Here is a 20,424-nt window from a genome sequence, read left to right as displayed (position 1 = left end):
CCATAATTATGCTGAAGAAATCTCTATTAATACTATACAGGTTTCTGTGTACACATTTTTTAAAAATATAGTTGATATCTTACTCTAAATACAATTTTCTACTTTTTCCTTTTGTTTGCTTAATAAACATTTCTTATTATTTTAAAGTCTCTTAATACATTACTTTGAAGAATGCATATTTATTGCATCATGGAAATCTACTTCAATCATTTCCCTAAAGAATGCTCAAGTTTTATTTTTAATATTTTGAAAACACAGCTGTATCACTGCATTGAATATCTTTTTACTTTTTTTTTTTGCAATTCTGATTAATTTTTTTAAAGATTTATTTATACAAGAACCGGGGTACAGGCCAGATGCACGGGAGGGTGAGAGGATTCACCAGAGACAGAGCAGGGAACAGAACAGGCAGACTGACGAAATACACTGCTCAAGGGAGAAGCAGGCGAGGCAGGAGAGGTCTGCCGCACCATGTGAGACTCATGCCAGCTGGCCGGGATCAAACTGGCGCTGCTGAGGCTGTGGACAGCTTCACAGTGCTGTGCTCAAGCGCCAGCACCAACAGGGGAGGTCCAATTCTGATTAATTTTGGAAGACAGAGTCCCAGAAATGTAAATAGAGGGTGAAAGGATTTATACTATTAAGGATTCTGATGTGTGCCAATATCTGCACTCTTTTAAGAATAGCAGAGACAAGTCACTGAGATTTTTAACTGAGTTCCAACTCAAGAGAATTTATTAACCACTGGAAATTTCTTAAGTTACATAAATTACATAATTGCAGTTCTGTGGGCAACTGACAGATTAGGCAGATCAGTCCCTGATCATCAGCTGTGCAGCAAGGGCTGGGACTGGAGGCCCACAGCTCCAGCAATTAGCAAGTTTAAAGTAAACCCATAATGTATAAATTCAACAGAAAAAAGGCTTGGCTCCTACCAGAGTTGCAGTTGAAGAAAGTGGAGGAATTTGAAGAATCTCGTCCACAGCACTCCAGGCAATATCCAAAGTGATCACAGTCTGTGATGCGGCAACAGTCTCGTCTAAGGCAGTGGACTTAAAGAGCTCATACTGAGCAAAGCCCTTGGCTGCTACCTGAAGAGAGCACCAGCGGACCGTAACCATGCATTCACAAGTCAAAGGCCTATCACCCAAACTGCTTTGCTTATTTTCCCAAAAGAAAAAAAGTACCATACTTTTATCACAAAATGGAAAATCAGACAATTATTTTTAATCACAAGGATTGGCTAAAAGGAAAAAAGGAATACATTTTTAGTCATTAGCTGATATGAAAATAAATACAAAGATCGTGATACTATAGAAAAATATTTAATCACATTTAGAGTGAAAATATCCTTTAGCTAGAAGGCTGATAAAAATCAAAAAATAGATATTAGTAAAAAGGAAATACTTACAGTAGATGAGTGATGCCTATTCTTGTGTGAATTTTTTAATTCTTCAAGATTTACAGAATAATTTTTGTCAGCTATAGAACATGAAAGGAAGAAAAAAATCAGAGGTACAACTCAAAATTACATTGTTAGAGCTAGAAAACTGAAATTCCTAAAATGCAAAGGATATCACAACTTAACACTAATAATAGCCAAAATTAAACTTTAGCTGAATGAAATGTTTATGAAACAATGGAAGTGGAATAAAAGTTAATATTTGTTAAATGCCTATAAATACAACTAAATTCCCATAAGATTAGAGTTATATTATCATTAGAGTCAGTATTTTGTCCTCCAGAAAATTTCCAACAACACACACATATAAATCAAATATAACCCAAATAGGGCCTCCCTGGTGACACAAGGGGTTAAGCACAGCACTATGAAGCAATCTGCAGCCTCTGAAGCAAGAGTTCGATCCCCAGCCGGCCAGGGAGCAACCCACATGGCACAGCAGACCTCTCCTGTCTTACCGGCTGCTCCCCTCAGCAGTGTATTTCGGTCAGTCTGCCTCTTCCGTTCCCCACTCTGTGTCTGGTGAATCCTCTCACCAACCCCCAGCACCCCAAATATAAGAGCCATAAACTCCAGTCTTTTGCAGATGTTTCTGGTGTTCCCAAAACATCTCCTACATTCTGTAAGTAACACACTAGAATAGATTCACAGTAGCTAATACAATTTCTACTGCATGCACTTCTCTCTTAAAAATTATCAATTTTCAGTAAAAACCATAACAAATAAATACACATACATATATCCATAAATGTAAAAGAGTGCGCTCTTACCTTTACAGCTGACCACATATAAGACAATTCCTGTAACGCTATTATTTGTTGTAATAAGCTCAGCTCCTAGCCAACAGGTATCTTCAGGATCTGAAGCATCACACCTTACCCAAAGGGGAGGAAGGACAGTAACTGGCCGATTAATCTTCAAATGGGTCATATTAGGATTGTGAGCTATGGTATAAAGTCCAATTAACTGTCTGAAAACAAGAGCAGAAAGAATAAATTATAGGGAGAGACTGTCTATCCGTTCAAGAGTTTTCTTTCCCAAAGATATAAAATACCTCCTAGAAACAAAAACCTGGAAATTATGTGGCACATAATATGCACATAAATATTTCACCCAGTAGGTAGGAGAGAGCACATCAGGCAGATCAAGATACATGCACCAGAAAAGTCAGAGTATGAAAGGATCAGAGCTACTATAAGCTGGAGAACAACAGGGTAAGGGTAGAAATCCTATGGGAGTAGAAGTGGGTTGTGAGATTAAGCTAAAGAAATGAATGGGACATGTCAATTATATTTCAATAAAGCTGGGGGGTGGGAAAGAGAAAGAAGCAGGAGTCAAAAACATAAAAAGATGCTTTAGTCATTAGTCATTGGGATATTTAAGGAAACTTGAATATGAGGTGGGAATTAGACAACAGGATTGAAACAGTGTTAAGTTTCCAGATTTTGATCAGTGTTCTGTGGTTATATAAGAGAATGCACTTGCTCTTAGGAAATGTACAGTGAAATATTTAGAGATAAAGAGGCACAATGGCTCCAATATACTGTCAATATTTCATTAAAAAAATTGTGTGAGATATATGTATATTACATGTTTGGGGCAATGGGGAGGTGGAGGGAGAGTAAGAGAAGGACAAAGCAGACCCAGGAACTGTAAACAATTGGGAATCTGGGTTAAGGATATACAGAAGTTCTTGTACTTTTCAAGTATCTGTTCTGTAAGTTTGAAAGTATATCAAAATTAGTTATCCCAGAATGTGGCTTACTTTTTTTTTTTCAAAGCCATGTAAAACTAAATTTATTCCCAACAGATGTTCAGGAAAGGAATTTCTAAGGGACTGTACTTCAATAAGAAAATATAATAATCCCAGAAGGACAGTCTGTAATGCAATAAGAAATAGAGAGCAAAGAAATGTTAAGCATACGAATCAATCCAAACAAACACTGGCTGGAGTAAAACAAAAAAATAATGCTTACATTGTAGAGAAAAGAAAAAAGGCAAAATATAACTTAAAATCAAGAAGCCATGAAAGAAAAGTAATTCATGTAAGTACATAAAACAATTTTAAAGCTTCTACATAGCAAACAAAACCATCATGAGGAATAGTCACTTTGTGAAGTTATTATAGCTGTTATTTTCTAATGTTATTTATATAATCATATTCTCCAGAACTACTTGACAGCAAGAATTTTTTGGTTTTGGAGGTGGCAGAGGGGGCAGTGAGGATAACGGGACAGAAGGAAATGCATTAGGCAAGCAGGGGAAGGCAGACAAAGACAGCAGGGATCCTAACTGGGGGCAGTACAGGTATGAAGGTGGGATAATTCCTTTTAGTGCAGGAGAGCCCTAAACAGTACAGAACGTTTACTATCCATGGACCAGGCCAATAGCTCCCTTAGTCATTGTAACAACCAAAAAGTATCACTGCACATGGTACCACTAGACTAGACAAAAAATGCTCCTGTGTGTTACTCATAAAGAATCTGGAGTTTATCACGAGGCAACAAGAACTACTTAATGTCACAATCATGCTTTCATTTTACAAAGATCACTCTGGTGGCAGTGAGGAAGAAAGACCGGAGGGGAGCCAGATGAGACACAAGGAAAACTACTAAGAAGCAATACCAATAAATGGTATAGGGGAGCAGAGAGAGGGAAGATCATCACCACAGCTTCCCAGGTCATGTTTGGATACATGTGGGACATGCAAGTAGAGCTATCCTTAGAGAGTCGGGTACACACATCTGGGGGGAGGGAAATCTTTGGGTTATATATGTATCTTTCCCAATGTTTATAAAAATACCTGCCATCACTACCCCTACTCCTACTCATATGCCACAAAAAACCTTACCTTGCTCTCCCAACTGGTAAAGGAAGTGGTCCAACATTCTCACCAGTAGAAAAATCAGAAATAGCAGTTTCTTCAGATTGTAGTTCTTCAATATGACTTGCTTCTTCCTTTTCTAATGGCTTTCAAAATGTTTTAAAATTATTTAACCAGATAAAGAGCACTTAAGATAGTCAACTATTCATGTGTGAGACCTTAATGTCCTGATTTCTGAATCCTTAAGCCCAAATGACTGAATTGTGACAAGAATCATCGCTACAAACCAGTCTGGTGCCAACAAATCTTGCCATAGGAAGCATTTCCACTGTCCTTTAAAAAGATACCAATGTATGCTACTATTGATAAAGGAAGCATCTGATGTCATTAGGAAAATGAAGTACCTCAATATGCACAAAATGATGACCTCAAGATAAATTACCAAAGAACCATAGGACACTCCCAGGTTTTGCTGACAGGTTTTTACTCCTTGAACTCAAGCATTCTTTACAGGCTATGACCATAGCTCTACAGCCCTTATGTCTTAAATCTCTACTGCTCTTAGGGCTATCAGCTTTTGTGTTACAAAAGTTCCATATCTATGTGCTTACAAAGTAGTTAAATAACGATCTAGCCAATAACAATAATAGTAAGAGTTAATACTTCTTGGGGCCTCCCTGGTGGCACAGGGGTTAAGATGCAACCTATGAAGCAAGCTGCAGCCATTGCAGCACGAATTCTATTCCAGGCCAGGCAGGGAGCAACCCATATGGCACAGCAGACCTCTCCTGACTCACCCGCTGCTCCCCTCAGCAGTGTACTTCAGTCAGTCTGCCTGTTCTGTTCCCCACTCTGTCTCTGGTGAATCCTCTCACCCTCCATACCTCTGGCCTATACCCCAGCTCTTGTATGCATAAATAAATAAATCTTTTAAAAAAAAAAGTTAATATTTCTTAATCTAAATGGTGTTACAGCTACTATTCTAAGTTTTTTTCTATTCTTTTTTTTTTTTTAAAGATTTATTTTCATTTATACAAGAACCGGGGTACAGTCCAGATGCGCAGGAGGGTGAGAGGATTCACCAGAGACAGAGTGGGGAACAGAACAGGCAGACTGATGAAACACACTGCTGAGGGGAGCAGTGAGTGAGACAGGAGAGGTCTGTTAGCCATGTGGGTTGCTCCAAGGCTGGCGGTGATCAAACCAGCACTGCCTGCGCCACCAGGGATGCCCAGCTTTTTTCTATTCTTCATAAAATATCTGAGATAGGTACTATTATTAACCCTGTTATACTAGTATAACTTAGGTAGACATACTATTATTTATACTACATAAACTTGTTATTTAGACAAGTTCTTTCTACTTTTTAAAATTTTTTAAATCTTTTAAAATTTTTTATATACATTTTTTACATCATTTTTCATTTTTATACAATGGATGCATTTTCATCTTGGTTATAGCCCCCATACAATTCCCACCACCCTTGTTGTGATCTTACTCCCTTCTTCCCCACTCACCCTCCTGTAGTGTTTCTGGTTTATAGTTGCTTGTTGATTTTGATTTTTACTTTATTATAATTAGTCTTTTTCCTGATCCCTTATTTAGGTTCTCTAAATTCCTGCTATGACTGAGACCATCCTTTTTTTTTCTTTTTCTTTCTGGCTTATTTGACTGAGCATGATCCCTTCCAGCTCCATCCATGTTGCTGCAAATTGCATGAGTTTATCTTTTTTGATTGCTGAGTAATATTCCATTGTGTATATCTACTTTTTTTTTCTTTATTATTTCTAACTCAAGGCTAAATAACTTGACTAGAGTCAGAGTTCTGACTAAGTGGCAAAGCCACAGCATCTGAATCGAGGTGATCTAAACTCAATTTCTTCTCCATTAAGCTTTTCTGGCAGTAAATACTCTAATCATTTAATAGATCTCAGACATAGATGTTTCCACTGTCTTTAAGCAGATTCCAAATTTCACTCCCTTTCCAGATCCGGCTTTTGGAACAGTTCCCAAAATTAGAGATACTCGTGAAATGTCAATTTTTTTGCCCCTCTGTTTACTTTTCAATACTCAACTATGGAAGCTTCATGCTTTAAGTTCTACTAATCTTTGTAAAACTAAAGTAATTTTAATTGTTCTCCATTCAAAAATGCCAGAGCCTCACTGCATTCCAGATAACTCTTTTCAAGTCCAAGCTGCATTCTCACTAACCCACATTTTCATAAATCCCCTCTGCTTATCCTTTTTAAAAAAAGATTTATTTTTATATATTTATGCATACAAAACCTGGGGTATAGGCCAGAGGTGCAGGGGGTGAGAGGATTCACCTGAGACAGAGTGCTGCAGAACAGGAGGATCTACCGAAATACAGGTGCTAAGGGGAGCAGCAGGAGACAGAAGCAGTCTGCTGCATCAAGTGGTTTAGCTCCCTGGCTGGGTATTAAAGTCATACTGCAGTGGCTGGTGATAGCACTGAGACTTAAAGTCCTGCACCACCAGGGAGGTGCCTCCCCTGCTTATATTTTTCCCCAAGATATCTCATCTTTATCTACCCATCTTAATTTTTCCACCTTTTGCTCTACATACATTTCCCCTTCTTCTCATAACAAAAGTCTACATTCAACCACATAATTCACCTATAATTATTTTCTAAGCATCTGCACATGATAAATAAGCAGTAATAACACCCTTCCATTAATGTAAGACAAATAAAGTAGCTCCCCTTCTCAGGATGGAGTTTTTGTATTTGTATATATAAAATAAAGAGAAGTCTATTCATCTATCAATAAGAGTGAGGAATCTTTATAAAAGGGGTGCACTTACCCCTACCTACTTCAGGAAACAATGAAATCAAATGAATAGGTCCTGGCCCTAAAGCAACTGGATAATATAATTACCATCACTCAATAAACCCAGTAAAAGTCACGATAATTGTTCACCAAAATAGTTACTATAATTAAAACACAAAGGCTTAAGTTTGCAATTATAAAGTGATAGAAAAATTAAGAAGTCCCCTCTTGTTACATTTAACAGTCCAAAGTTAAAGTAGAACTTCATTAGTCATAGCTACTTGTATGGTGTTCAGTATAGTAGCCACTCGCCACATATGGCTATTGAGCACTTGAAATCTAGCAAGACCTAACTGACATAAATGTAAAACACACTAGATTTGGAAGATGTAGTATGGAAAAAAGAACTTCAAATAGCTCAATATTTCTGTATTAAGTAGCTACTGAAATGATGTTAAATTTGTTAGAGTATTAAATAAAACCATTATTAATCCTAATTTCAGACCCAGCAATCCCTACTCCTAGTTAGTTACAAAACATATGCTCATACAAAAATCTGTACACAAATGATCACAGTAGCTCTATTCATGATTATTAAAGACTGAAAACAATCCAAACACCCTTCAAAGGGTGAATGAATAAATTGTGGTATATCTATACCATGGGATACTCCTCAGCAATTAAAAAGAACCATTAATAAGCACACAAGCTTAATAAATTTCAAAAGCATCATGTTAAGTGGAAAGGTTACACACTGAATGGTTCCATCCATTATCTTAAAAAGACAAAACTATGGTGAGAAAGAGATCAGTGGTTGCCAGGGAATAGCAGTTACAGGATGGTATGTTTTAAAAGGACAGGGAATTTTATTTACATATATGATTCACATATTTTTTTTTAAGATTTATTTATTTATGCATACAAGAGCTGGGATGCAGGCCAGAGCTGCGGGGGGTGAGAAGATTCACCGGAGACAGAATGGGAAGCAGAACAGGCAGATCTACTGAAATACACTGCTAAGGGGAGCAGCAGGCGAGTCAGGAGAGGTCTGCTGCGCCATGTGGGTAGCTCCCTGGCTGCGGATAGCTTCATAGGTCACGTCTTAACCCCTTGCGCCACCGGGGAGGCCCTGATTCACATATTTCTATTGTAGAAATATTCACATATTTCTATTGCACTTAAACCTAAACAAAGTACAGTCCACTTTCCCTGTAAATGTTGATTTTTAAAATGTGTGCATTTGAGATTATTCCCAATAAACCAAGTTTGGCTATTAAGAAATAAGTAACCGCAAAGCCCAAGCATTACTTACCACTTTTTCCACAATAAATACTATGTCATTTTCATCGAGAACATTTTTCAAAGGGTTTGGCTGGCCTTTGCTGAGCAACTGCACTTGGACATCAGCCTATTAAAAATAGGTAAGGTCAAACAATGTTATATATGCCGACATATATATTTGTACAAACATTTAAAAACACAAAGACCAGTTCTATGCAAATAACTAGAAAAAGGAATTTGAATATGTTTTAAGAAAGTTCATGTGTTCGTTGCTCATGTTGTTTTCACATTCAGAAATTCTACTTCCTATATCTTGTATCTATATATGCTTCAAGGCTAATCTAAAGTGTACACTGCCTTGTAAAATCTTCTTTCAATTAGGATCACACTGACATTTTCTGCCTATACTTATATCTATTGTTATGCATCATAAAATTAGCACTTTGCTAAATATCATTTCTTCTAATTGTACTATGAAGTTAGAACTTTAATATATCAGCCTATAGGAACTGCATGTTTATTGCAGAAAGTATGAAAGTAAATTGGCGAGAAGATTTTTTTATAATAATTTTTTTTAAAGATTTATTTAAACAAGAACCGGGGTACAGGCCAGATGTGCAGGAGGGTGAAAGGATTCACCAGAGACAGAGTGGGGAACAGAACAGGCAGATTGACTGAAATACACTGCTGAGGGGAACAGCAGGAGAGACAGGAGAGGTCTGCCGTGCCATGTGGTTATCTCTGCGGCCGGCGGGGCTTGAACCAGCACTGCAGAGGCTGCGGACAGCTTCACAGAGCCACGTTCAACTGCCTGCACCAACACGGAGGCCCTAGAAGAGATTTTTTTGAAACTCACCTTTAATTTTGTAACCCAGGATAATCCTTATTGTTGTAAGTCTGGCTGGTATATATCTTATATGCCAGATTTTTTTCTAGGCATTAAATCTATTTAAATTCAAATGTATCTGTCATTTAGATAACTATATATAGCATTTTGCTTAATAAAAATATTTCTAATAGTTTTATATCATGAACTTCTTTCCACACTATTAAATGTTCTTTGGCTATCTAATACAATGGCTCTACTATCATAAAACTAATTTCATCATGCTCGACATGTGGGTAGTTTCAAGTCATTTGTTGTAATAAACAATTGATGCTTATTAGACAGAAATTTAGAGAATAGACTTAGACACACAGGAAGATGTCATGTGTCCATGGAGGCAGAGATTAGAGTGCTATCTCCACAGGCTAATAAACAGCAAGGACTGCTGGAAATCATGAAGAGTTGGGAGACGACAGGAAGAATTTTTTTTTTAATTTTTTTATTTTTATATTTCCCATACAATTGCACCCCCACCTTATTTTTACCCCAATCCCTCCTTTAAGAATTCTTTCTTAGAGCCTTCAGTGGGAGCTTAGCTCATCTTGACTCCAGTATCCAAAAGTGTGAAAGAATTTCTCAAAGTTTAAATAAACCAGTATGTGGTACTCTGCTAGGGCAACCCTAGGAAATGAATATGGGTTATCAAGAGACAAGAATTCAGATAGGCAAATTGCTATCCAAATTTACCTGGATATACCTAGTTTTTGAGTTTAGGTTAGAAAAAATTCAGACAGTGAGAGATAACTATATTTGTATTTTTTTCCCTGTGACCTCTTATTTGTATACTTTGCTTATTCTGTTATGTTTGCCTTTTTGCATATTGATTTATAATAACTTTTTCTGTATTTTATAGACACTAGTACTAATCTTTATCATTTATACCTATTCTCCACAGCTTGACTTTTAGTATATAATTTTATTTTGCTAATTATTTTATGAATGTGGGTTTATCTTCCCAACTATGGGGCGTTTACCTATAGAACACTTGGTATCTATTAGATGCTTAATAAATTCATGTTTATAGCAGTATTATTCAAGATCTGGCAATAATCCAAATGTCCATCAACTGGTGAATAGATACCCAAACTGTAGCATATCCATAAAATGGAATACTATTCAGAAATAAAAAAAGAACGAATTAGGGATCACGTAACAACATAGGTGAAACTCAAATGCATTATACTACTGACTGAAACCAGACCCAAAAAGTTACATACCATAGATTTTACATGACATTCTACAAAGGAAAAGACAGAAAACAGAGATAGAAAACAAATTGGTGATTGCCAGGAACCAGGAGTAGGGTAAAGGGTTGATTATAAAAGAATATGAGATTTTTTTTGAGACGATAGAAATGTTCCATATCTTGATTATGGGGATGGTTTAAACAACTGAATGAATTTTTACAAATGCACAAAACTTACTGAACTGCACTCTAGAAAAGTGACGTTTTATTTTATGTAAATTAACTTCAATAAAGCTAGCTTAAAAAAATTCACAACTTTAGGGTCTCCCCGGTGGCGCAGCAGGTTTGGCGCAGAGCGCAGTGCACTGTGAAGCTGTCCACAGCCTCTCTAGTGCAGGTTTGATTCCCCGACAGCCAGGGAGATTCCCACACCGCGAGGCAGACCTCTCCTGTCTTGCACGCTGTTCCCCTCAGCAGTGTATTTCAGTCAGTCTGCCTGTTCTGCTTCCTGCTCTGTCTCTGGTGAATCCTCGCACCCTCCCATGCCTCTGGCCTGTACCCCAGCTATTGTATAAATAAAAAATAAATCTTTAAAACAAAAATTCACTTTAGAATTCTTGAGTTTAATTTAAAAATCAAATAAAGTATAAATACCTCATAGATAAAAGGGTCTTTATAGATTCCTTTCTTTTCTTCATTAAGTTCCCTGAAATGCAGAACAAGTAAAAAAATTGAGCTATAGCATTCTGTCATTTAAATGCACCAATTAGTCACCACTTTATCTCTGTAGACACCAGTGTGAAAAGCAAAAGACAAAGCATTCATGGCAACCTTAAGATTTAGTGGGATAAAGGAAAAAAAAAAAAAAAAACAGAAAAAGCATATAAGGGTAAAAAGAAAAAAGAGGGCCTCCCTGGTGGTGCAAGGGGTTAAGCACCGCATTATGAAGCAATATGCAGCCTCTGCAGCATGAGTTCAATCCCCGCTGGCCAGGGAGCAACCCACATGGTGCAGGAGACCTCTCCTGTCTCTCCCGTTGCAGCAGTGTATTTCAGTCAGTCTGCCTGTTCTGTTCCCCACTGTCTCTGGGGAATCCTCTCACCCCTTGCAGCTCTGGCCTGTACCCCAGCTCTTATATGCATAAATAATAATAATAATAAAAGACAAAAGAGATATGGTCGAGATTAACAGACTGCTACCCACAATTGTGTTAATTGCTTCTAAGAGGCAGCAGGACATCTACTTATATCTTTTCAAACACACCAGCAGTTGCTATTAAAATATAATTTACCCCGTGACTGTTGGGAAGTAAAAATTACTGGCCTCTGACCTGCTACTGAATCAGTGGAGAAGCTATTTAAGGTATCCAGGTCTTAGATTTCTATGGCTAAAATGGAAGGATCTATTCTCCTGGTATTTTTATGAGTTGTTACTAAAAACTAGTAAATTTGATGACAGAAACTACAAACGTAATTACTAAACTTGAGAATATTACTTAAAAAATTTAAAATAGTGATCCCAAAGCAAGTAAACTATAAACCATTAACATACTATTAATAAAATGTCCTTCAGTCGGATATAAACTCTGAAAATGAATCTTCAGAGTCCTGAAGGAATCCATTAAAATTGTTTCGGGACATCATTTTTTGAAAGAAAAATGGGAGGGCTATAGCTGTAATTAATTGACTTTTGTCATTTTGGGTAGATCGAGACTTAGTCTTCAAAACATTTGTCTTTTATGTGTAGCTGAAGGATGTCAGTCATTCATTTGACAGTCATTTCCCAAGCATGTGTGTCATAGGCAGGCACTATTACTAGATGTCCAGGATATAAAACAAGAGCATAGATCCTGGCTCACAGTCTTGAATAGAGTCCAATAAGCAAAACAACTGTTACAACACAGGCTGATGCATGTGTGTTCCAACAAAGATATGCAGGGTGCCGTGGTGGCATAACAGAATAGATTTTGCTATAGGACCTGAACTTCAACCCGAAAGCTAAAAGGAACTCACTAAAAGATTTTAATGGGAAAGATCTCTCTGACAGTAATGGAGGGTATAAAGCCGAAGACCAGGAACAGAGCTGTGAATAATTAGCAGTACTTCTGGGGAAGTGATGATGGCCTTAAGAAAAGCAGTTGGGGGGCCTCCCCGGTGGCGCAGCGGTTGAGCGCTGGGTTGCGAAGCTGCCCGCGGCCTCTGCAGCGCCGGTTCAATCCCCGGCTGCTCCCCGGCCACCGGAGGAGGGTCCCACATGGCGCGCAGACCTCTCCTGCCGCCCGCTGCTCCCCTCAGCAGTGTACTTCGGTCCTTCTGCCTGCTCTGCTCCCCGCTCTGACTCTGGTGAATTCTCCCACCCTCCCGTGCTTCTGACTATACCCAGTGCATGTATAAACAAAAAAACAAACAAACAAACAAATAAATAAATAAAAGCATGCCTCTATTAAAAAAAAAAAAAAAAGAAAAGCAGTTGGATAGAATGAAAAACAGTTTAGCAACTGACTATAAGGAATGGGAGTGGAGGAGGGGAGAAAAGGAAGTGAAAACTGGATTTGGAACTCATTTCAGACAGGGTATTCAGAATAGAATGTGAGATTGCACGGGAAGAATTTAGTTTGGGAAATAATGAGTTTGAGGTCTCAAGTGGAAACTGCGAGTAGGCAAGTAAATACACAGGCACTGTGTGGGAATCAAAACAAGACAGTTTTGGTGCCTACAAGTGAAGAAAATCACTAACATAACTAGGAAACATGAAAGATTCTAAACAAAGTTGTAACAACAGGGGACTGGTTAAACAAACATAAAACAGTCAAAGAATGAAAAAACTTATACAGCAGTTAAAAATGAGATGATCAATAAGCACTCGTACTGTAAGCTATCCAGGTCCTTGTCAGTTTAAAAAAAGTTCCTGCTTCCTATAGTGTTCACAAGCACTATCACTTTCCTCACCCGATAAAAGCAATAATGAAAAATCATGGTATTTAACCACATCAGTGGTTCTCAGTCAAGCCAGCAGCATTTGTTTCATCCGGATTTTGTTAGAAAGGCAAATTATTTGGCCCCACACAGACCAATTAAATCAGAAACCCCGGAGATGGGGCCCAGCAATCTGTGTTTTGACAACCTTCCAGGTAATTCTGACGCAGGTCAAACTTGAGAAGTACTAAATTATATCTTTACGTTGGATGCAAGAAATAGAACCCCCTTTCACAACTAACACTTCACTAGAAGAATAGAATGAAGTCTTAGAGCACAGTAACACAGAGGTGCTTTGAAAAATCTGCACACCATCAACATCATCGTTGCAACTGCAGCTCATACACTATCTTCAAAAGACTCTAACAATATTTTTCATACCGGCAAGGTTTTAAATAGGCGAAGGACGACAACATCTAGTTTTTCATCCCTGGGTGGTCCTTCTAGCCAATGGCCAGTTGTGCCCATTATCAAAATGAAAAAAAAAGAGCCTGTTGGAAAACTTGTCATTTTCCACCTGTCACCTTTCTCGATCGACAACGCCTCCTGAGAGACTCCACGCGAGCGCCCACTCGCCACCCTCACTCCACAGCCGAGGGCCGGCGCCTCTCCAGCGCCAGGACCCCAGGAAAGGCGACTCCCATGCACATCCTGTGCTGTGAACAGGCTTATCCCCAAAGCTATGGCTGGGACCAAGAGTCCCCAAGGGAGAAGAGCCGCCCGCGCACCCCAGCCGACAGCAGGGGCTATAACTCACTGCAGGAGTCGAGCGTAAAACTCCTCAGCAGCTCGGTTCACTCGCGACCACATCCCGCCCAGGTCTGTCGGCAGCTCCCAAACCGCCAAACTGAACTTGGCGCGGGACGCTGACGTCCGGGGTCATGACCCCTTGCCGGACTACTTTACCACCACCACCCCGCAATGTCCCGTTGGTCTACAAAGTTAAATTTCTGTTTTTAGGGTACATGATAGTTTGACTTGTCGCTAGAGTTTCCCATTCCCCTCAGAAGAAGTTTAAATAAGCTGCTTCGGGGGCATGAGACGCCGCATCTCGCGAGAGTTGGCACGCCTCTTGTGGATTACTCCGCGAAAATGAGTCCCTCGTCTCTAAGCTCGATTGTAGGCTTTGGCGTCAATAAATTCAGAAATTTGGCGCATATGAAGAAATAATATGTTATTTTAATTTTTTCTGACTGCTAAAGAGAGATTTGTGGTCTCTTGGTTGGTTCCGAGGCGGAGCAGCGTCAGGGCTCGGCTGAGGGTTACATATAGAGCGGCAGTGCTAAGTCCTTCCTTTTCCTGTGGGAGCCGCCGGGCCGGGAGGAGCGTGGCTCTCTCCTCTCCCCGACATGGTGAGTGTGAGTTCTTTCGGCTGGACCGGTAGCTGAACTCGGGGCCCGGCGGGAATGGGTTGGGGGCTCCGGGAACTGGGGATTCTTCAACAGAGAGAGCGAAAAAAGGGAGATGAGCCCCGAAGGCGTCTATAGGTGCCGGGGCGCGGGGTAGTGCAACTACACGGCAGCCATTTTAGAGGCAACGTGGGCGTCCCTGGGACGTGGTTCGTGTGGAACCTACACAGGAGACACCACACCGCACACCTGTGCGGCCTTTGGGATCTGACTTAACTTGACTCTTAAGTGGCGTGGGGTCTATCAAGGTTTGGAAACTCTTGGGGCCTAATACCGAACCTTTCACCGGAGTGAAAGTCAATTTTGGGCCTTGTGTCTCCATGTGCTCGTATGGAATTTTTCCATAGAGAGCCTGTTAAAAAAAAAAAAACTTGATTGTACTTTTTTTCTAGAATGCGTGTAGATTTTTAGCTTAAGATCATCTTTATAAAAATTGTTATATTGGTGTCCCCTAAGTCTTTGAACTAGCCAGTTTATAGTATGGCAAACGTTACAGGTAAAGCATTTCCATAAAAGTCACACGTTTCATTTAGTCATTTGTGCTGTTTGGTGAACAAAAACCAAGAAACACTACCCTTGTGATGCTTTAGAATTGAATTGCACTAATAAATAGTAATGTTAGATGGCAGTGAGTGCTGTGGACAGGAATTGGAGAGGAGGCCATGATTGGTCTGTCAACAGTGATGAGAGAAGGCGGCCTGGGGAGGTGAATGTGTTAAAAGAGCATCTTAAGTGAAGGCTTGCTATGGTCTGAGTGTGGGGAGGTGAAAGCATAGGGGAACCTGTAAAACCACCCTTTGGGACTTCAGTTTTTTATTTGTCAGATAGCAGGTGTTTGGAGAAGGTTGAGAGAAAAGTTACATGACTACTGCTTACAGTTACTGAGTTTTAGAAGGGTTAAAGGGGACAAGGATGGAAATTTGAAGAACAGCTCCGGTAGACTAGATTTCTTGATATTATGGAGTGAAAGTTTAAGATGGTGGTATAAAATAGCAATTTCAAACCTTACAGTATGGGTTTGAGTGTCCCATTTGCTGTAGAAGATCTGGTTTGAGAGTTTAATGGTAAATTACTTTCTTTGAATATTTTGTGGACAAGCTTGAGGTTTTTCTAAGTGTCTTGCATATGTTAGTATATATTGAATTGAATATACCTGGTGATGTCTGGTAAACTTGGTTTCAGCTTTGCCTGCCTCACCAAACTTGTAACATCTCTATTGGCATTGTTGGTGTTGCTTGTTAATATAAGTAATTTTTCCCTTCTTTCTTCCAGGCGTGCGCTCGTCCGTTGATATCTGTGTACTCCGAAAAGGGGGAGTCATCTGGCAAAAATGTCACCTTGCCTGCTGTGTTCAAGGCTCCCATTCGACCAGATATCGTCAATTTTGTTCATACCAACTTGCGCAAAAATAACAGACAGCCCTATGCTGTCAGTGAACTAGCAGGTATGGGTTTAAGTCTTTCGGGGATTGATGTTTAAAGACTGCTTAACAGCAGTGATGAAATTCCACTCCTTTGGTCCGTGTTTCTGAACCATATGATTGTTCTGGATGTACTGATGCTGTTTCTTACCATGCATAATGGTCATAGATTGACTGGTGTGGTTGGTTGACTAAACTTCTTTACTAATTTCAGGTCATCAAACTAGTGCCGAGTCTTGGGGTACTGGCAGAGCTGTGGCTCGAATTCCCAGAGTTCGAGGCGGTGGGACTCACCGTTCTGGCCAGGGTGCTTTTGGAAATGTATCCTTTCTTTCACTACCTAGACTGGTTAACTTACAAAATTTAGCAAACTGGACCTGGCAAATCAAGATATTTGTATATTTGCTTAATTTGTATGTTTTGTTTCCAGAATTGTAATGGTGTCCTGATTAAATATTGCTCTAGATAGTTTTGAGATGTAGATTTTACCTTTAGGAAGTTTTGCTTGCGATGATGTCGTAATTTGCGTCTTACTCTGTTCTCAGTGACAGTTGCCTGCTGTCAGTAAGCTGGTACAGAAGGGTGACGAAAATTCTTACTGAGCAAGACAAAACCTTTTTAATTCCTAAAACTTGAGAAATGTGATTCTTAACTGGGAAAACAGATGTGTCGTGGAGGCCGCATGTTTGCACCAACCAAAACCTGGCGTCGTTGGCACCGTAGAGTGAACACGACACAGAAGCGATATGCCATCTGCTCTGCGCTGGCTGCCTCTGCCTTACCAGCACTGGTCATGTCTAAAGGTTTGTGATTTGTTGCCCGTTTAATAATACTTTGTTGTTTCTATTCATCTGAGGACACCTAATAGTTTCCCTTTAATAATTATTAGGTCTGAATACTTCAGCCTAGTGAGTCAGCCTTCGGTAAAGTGCCATTCAGTTGGGGAACTGATTCACATCCAATGATTTCATATACTGTTAGCAGACTTTGCACTTTGTCATTCCTTACTCTTAATTGTCAAAATGATGAGAGTCCACTTCATTGGTCCGTGTTTCTGAAACACATGATATTTGTGGAAGTTCTGATTTGGCAGGTTCACCGTTTTGCTATGCTTGGCTGTATGAAATGTTACTCGGTTTTTCAGGCTGTATGAAATGTTACTCGGTTTTTCAAAAGATTCAAGGGTAACTAAGTCAGTGTTAATTGGCTTTGTCAGGTCATCGCATTGAGGAAGTTCCTGAACTCCCTTTGGTGGTTGAAGATAAAGTTGAAGGTTACAAGAAGACCAAGGAGGCTGTTCTGCTTCTTAAGAAACTTAAGGCCTGGAATGATATCAAAAAGGTAGGCTTTATTAGTACTTTAGCCCTTTGGTTGTCTTCAAAAAAAATGGATGGACAGTATAACTCAACAGATAAGAAAGGCAAGGCTTTTTGAATTATGAGGAGCTAATCAATACAAAACCTTACTTTGCAGGTTTATGCCTCCCAGCGGATGAGAGCTGGTAAGGGCAAGATGAGAAATCGTCGTCGTATCCAGCGCAGGGGACCCTGTATCATCTATAACGAGGACAATGGTATCATCAAGGCCTTCAGAAACATTCCTGGTAATTCTCATTTTCTTAATGTGATTTGATTACCCATACTGTTTTGCAAGCTCACTCAGCTTTTATTGTGATGAGATTCCACTCTATGGTCCGTGTTTCTGAAACACATGATTTTGTGGAACTTCTGATTATTAGCTGAATATGAATGCAACATTGGTGATTGAAATGGCATAATAAGTTCTCGAGTGCCTCTTGTAGCACATAAGGATGATTAATGTTTCTCATGTGGAAACACAGGCTCCCTAATAATTATTTCCCTTTAAAAGGAATTACTTTGCTTAATGTAAGCAAACTGAACATTCTGAAACTTGCTCCTGGTGGCCATGTGGGACGTTTCTGCATTTGGACTGAAAGTGCTTTTCGCAAGTTAGATGATCTGTATGGCACTTGGCGGAAAGCTGCCTCCCTCAAGAGTAACTACAAGTGAGTGGATTTTTTGTATTCATACACATTTACTTAAATCTGGGTATATGCAGGATTGGTGTGTCTGTGTTCTATGTAATGGATTGTTGTGTTGCCATAAATTCTTAATGTGTGCAATAAGCTGAATTGGTTAGGTATTCAGAGATGTGATGGTGTGTTGGGAATTCTGTTTGAATTCTGGGCACCTTAAATCATTTCCTTTGTTGAGGTTAATAATGTTCTTTAGTAATGGTATGAAAAGTAAGAATTGAGTCCTGAGCATTTTCTCTTTGTTTCTTCAGCCTTCCCATGCACAAGATGCTCAATACAGATCTTAGCAGAATTTTGAAAAGTCCAGAGATCCAAAGAGCTCTCCGAGCACCACGGTAAATTTCTGATACTTACAGTGTAATATAGTTCTTTTCCCAGCTTCATACTATGGGTTATTTCCAAAATGTGTGCGATGTAAAGATAGAATTGATACCATGTCTGCTTTTTTTATAGCAAGAAGATTCATCGCAGAGTGCTAAAGAAGAATCCATTGAAGAACCTGAGAATCATGTTGAAGCTGAACCCCTATGCAAAGACCATGCGTCGCAACACCATTCTCCGTCATGCCAAGAATGTAAGCAGTAATTAAGTTTTTACTGATAAATGCTGAGTTTTTATAAAGATTTGGTCTTTAGGATTTCTTCCTGATTTGTTGCAGCACAAAATCCGCATGAATAAGGCAGCGGCAGCAGCAGCACAAGAAGCCAAATCAGATGAGAAGGGGGTTCCAGGCAAGAAGCCTGTGGTGGGGAAGAAAGGAAAGAAGGCTGTAGGTGAGAAGAAACCGAAAAAGCCTTCAGTGGGAAAAAAGGCTGCAACTACCAAGAAACCAGCAGCTGAAAAGAAGCCCACCGAAAAGAAACCCACAGAAGAAAAGAAGCCTGCTGCATAATCTTAAATTCGTTTATTCTATAAAGGGCAAATCACTTTGGACAGCTAAATTTGAATAAAGACTTGATCAAAGAGGCTGTGTAACACGTGACTTGTTGGATGTATTCTGTCGATCTTGGTTAGGCTTTTTAAACTGACACTTTCTGTAATTTTAACCTTTGTGTATTTCATTTTATAGTGTGATATAAAACAGCCTTCGTTATACTAGATCCATGAAGTTGAGTGAGAGGGATGTTACAGAAGTCCAGATATAAAGTGCATTCTGTAAATGAGATGTCTTGTGGAACAGATGGTTAAGGATGTCTCATACACAATAGCTGTTTGAATTTAGTCAGCCACTTTGGAAAATAGTTATATGAAGAATTGACATTTTTAGTAACCACAAGAGGGCAGAGTAACTTTGAGGCACATTGGTGAGAAATAACTGGTTCCCTCTGAGAAGCACTGTACAACCTGCTGACAGAATGCAGTTATTGGAGGAAATGCCACCCTCATTAGTACTTTGACTCTTGGTAGGAAAATGCCAAATTATATTTTACAGTTTTAGTAGGGAATGAATGTTGGCCAAGCTTGATGCAGAGAAATGTGCCCAGATTCTTGTTTCCTAAGGCTTACTCTTAACATTTTATACCTTGAGACATTTGAGTGGACCATAATTGGAAGTTCAAAACTGGGGTAGTCATGTAGTGCCCATTTGCAGGTTTAAGAGGTTTTTTATTTGCATATGAAGGGTCCACATCTGCTTTATGCCCCTTAAATTGCCCTGGCCTCATGGGAAACTAAGGGCTAGAAATCCTTGTCTTCCAAACCCCCAATGCAGGATTTAAGTGACTTGGGTAACACGAGCTTGTCTCCAAGGGCGTCTAGATTTATAAGTTTTGACCTCCAAGCACCACGAGAGAAAAGTGGCCTTCACATTCTCACCCTAAACCCACACTTTTTTAAGATTTATTTATGCCTACAAGAGCTGGGGTGCAGGCCAGAGGTGGGGGGGGGGGCGGTGAGAAGATTAACCAGAAATAAGAGTGGAGAACAGAATAGGCAGATCTACTGAAAAACACTTGAGGGGAGCAGCGGGCGAGACAGGCGAGGTCTGCCTTAGTCACGCTGCAGTATCCCATTGGGTGCTGATTTTCTGAAGCATTAGAAAGTTGAGGGATACTGGCCTTGTTAATTTCCAGGTTTGCCGCTCCAATTCCCCGCCCCCATACCCCCGTACTTGTGCAATCGTGAGTAGGTTTTACT

General features: G+C 39.6%; 2 protein-coding genes across 3 annotated transcripts in view; one reads left to right on the top strand and one right to left on the bottom strand.

The window, feature by feature from the left end:
• ZWILCH (zwilch kinetochore protein) overlaps nt 1-14,286 on the bottom strand; it is a gene marked incomplete at both ends in the record, with an annotated part of 35,336 nt that extends 21,050 nt beyond the window's left edge. The window contains 7 exons of one of the 2 annotated variants that reach the window (XM_084240839.1): nt 936-1,091; nt 1,412-1,482; nt 2,233-2,432; nt 4,314-4,432; nt 8,388-8,483; nt 11,083-11,134; nt 14,161-14,286. In XM_084240839.1, the coding sequence (XP_084096965.1) occupies nt 936-1,091; nt 1,412-1,482; nt 2,233-2,432; nt 4,314-4,432; nt 8,388-8,483; nt 11,083-11,134; nt 14,161-14,213 (747 nt within the window). Of the gene's footprint in view, nt 1-935; nt 1,092-1,411; nt 1,483-2,232; nt 2,433-4,313; nt 4,433-8,387; nt 8,484-11,082; nt 11,165-14,160 lie in introns of both variants that reach the window. The other variant, XM_084240840.1, reaches the window with a different exon arrangement.
• RPL4 (ribosomal protein L4) lies at nt 14,285-19,239 on the top strand (the record flags this gene model as incomplete). Its single annotated transcript, XM_084240172.1, is given in 12 exon segments — nt 14,285-14,331; nt 14,637-14,742; nt 14,744-14,755; nt 16,085-16,256; nt 16,447-16,553; nt 16,897-17,035; nt 17,449-17,573; nt 17,706-17,835; nt 18,102-18,258; nt 18,540-18,623; nt 18,742-18,862; nt 18,947-19,239. Coding segments are annotated over 12 exon segments (1,434 nt in total). The 3' UTR covers nt 19,181-19,239.
• Between the last annotated feature and the right edge of the window lie 1,185 nt (nt 19,240-20,424).

This window comes from Talpa europaea (assembly GCF_964194135.1).
Source record: "Talpa europaea genome assembly, chromosome: 8".
Lineage (NCBI taxonomy): Eukaryota > Metazoa > Chordata > Mammalia > Eulipotyphla > Talpidae > Talpa > Talpa europaea.
Note: the sequence above shows the minus strand (reverse complement) of the source record. Positions and strands in the feature narration are given on the sequence as shown.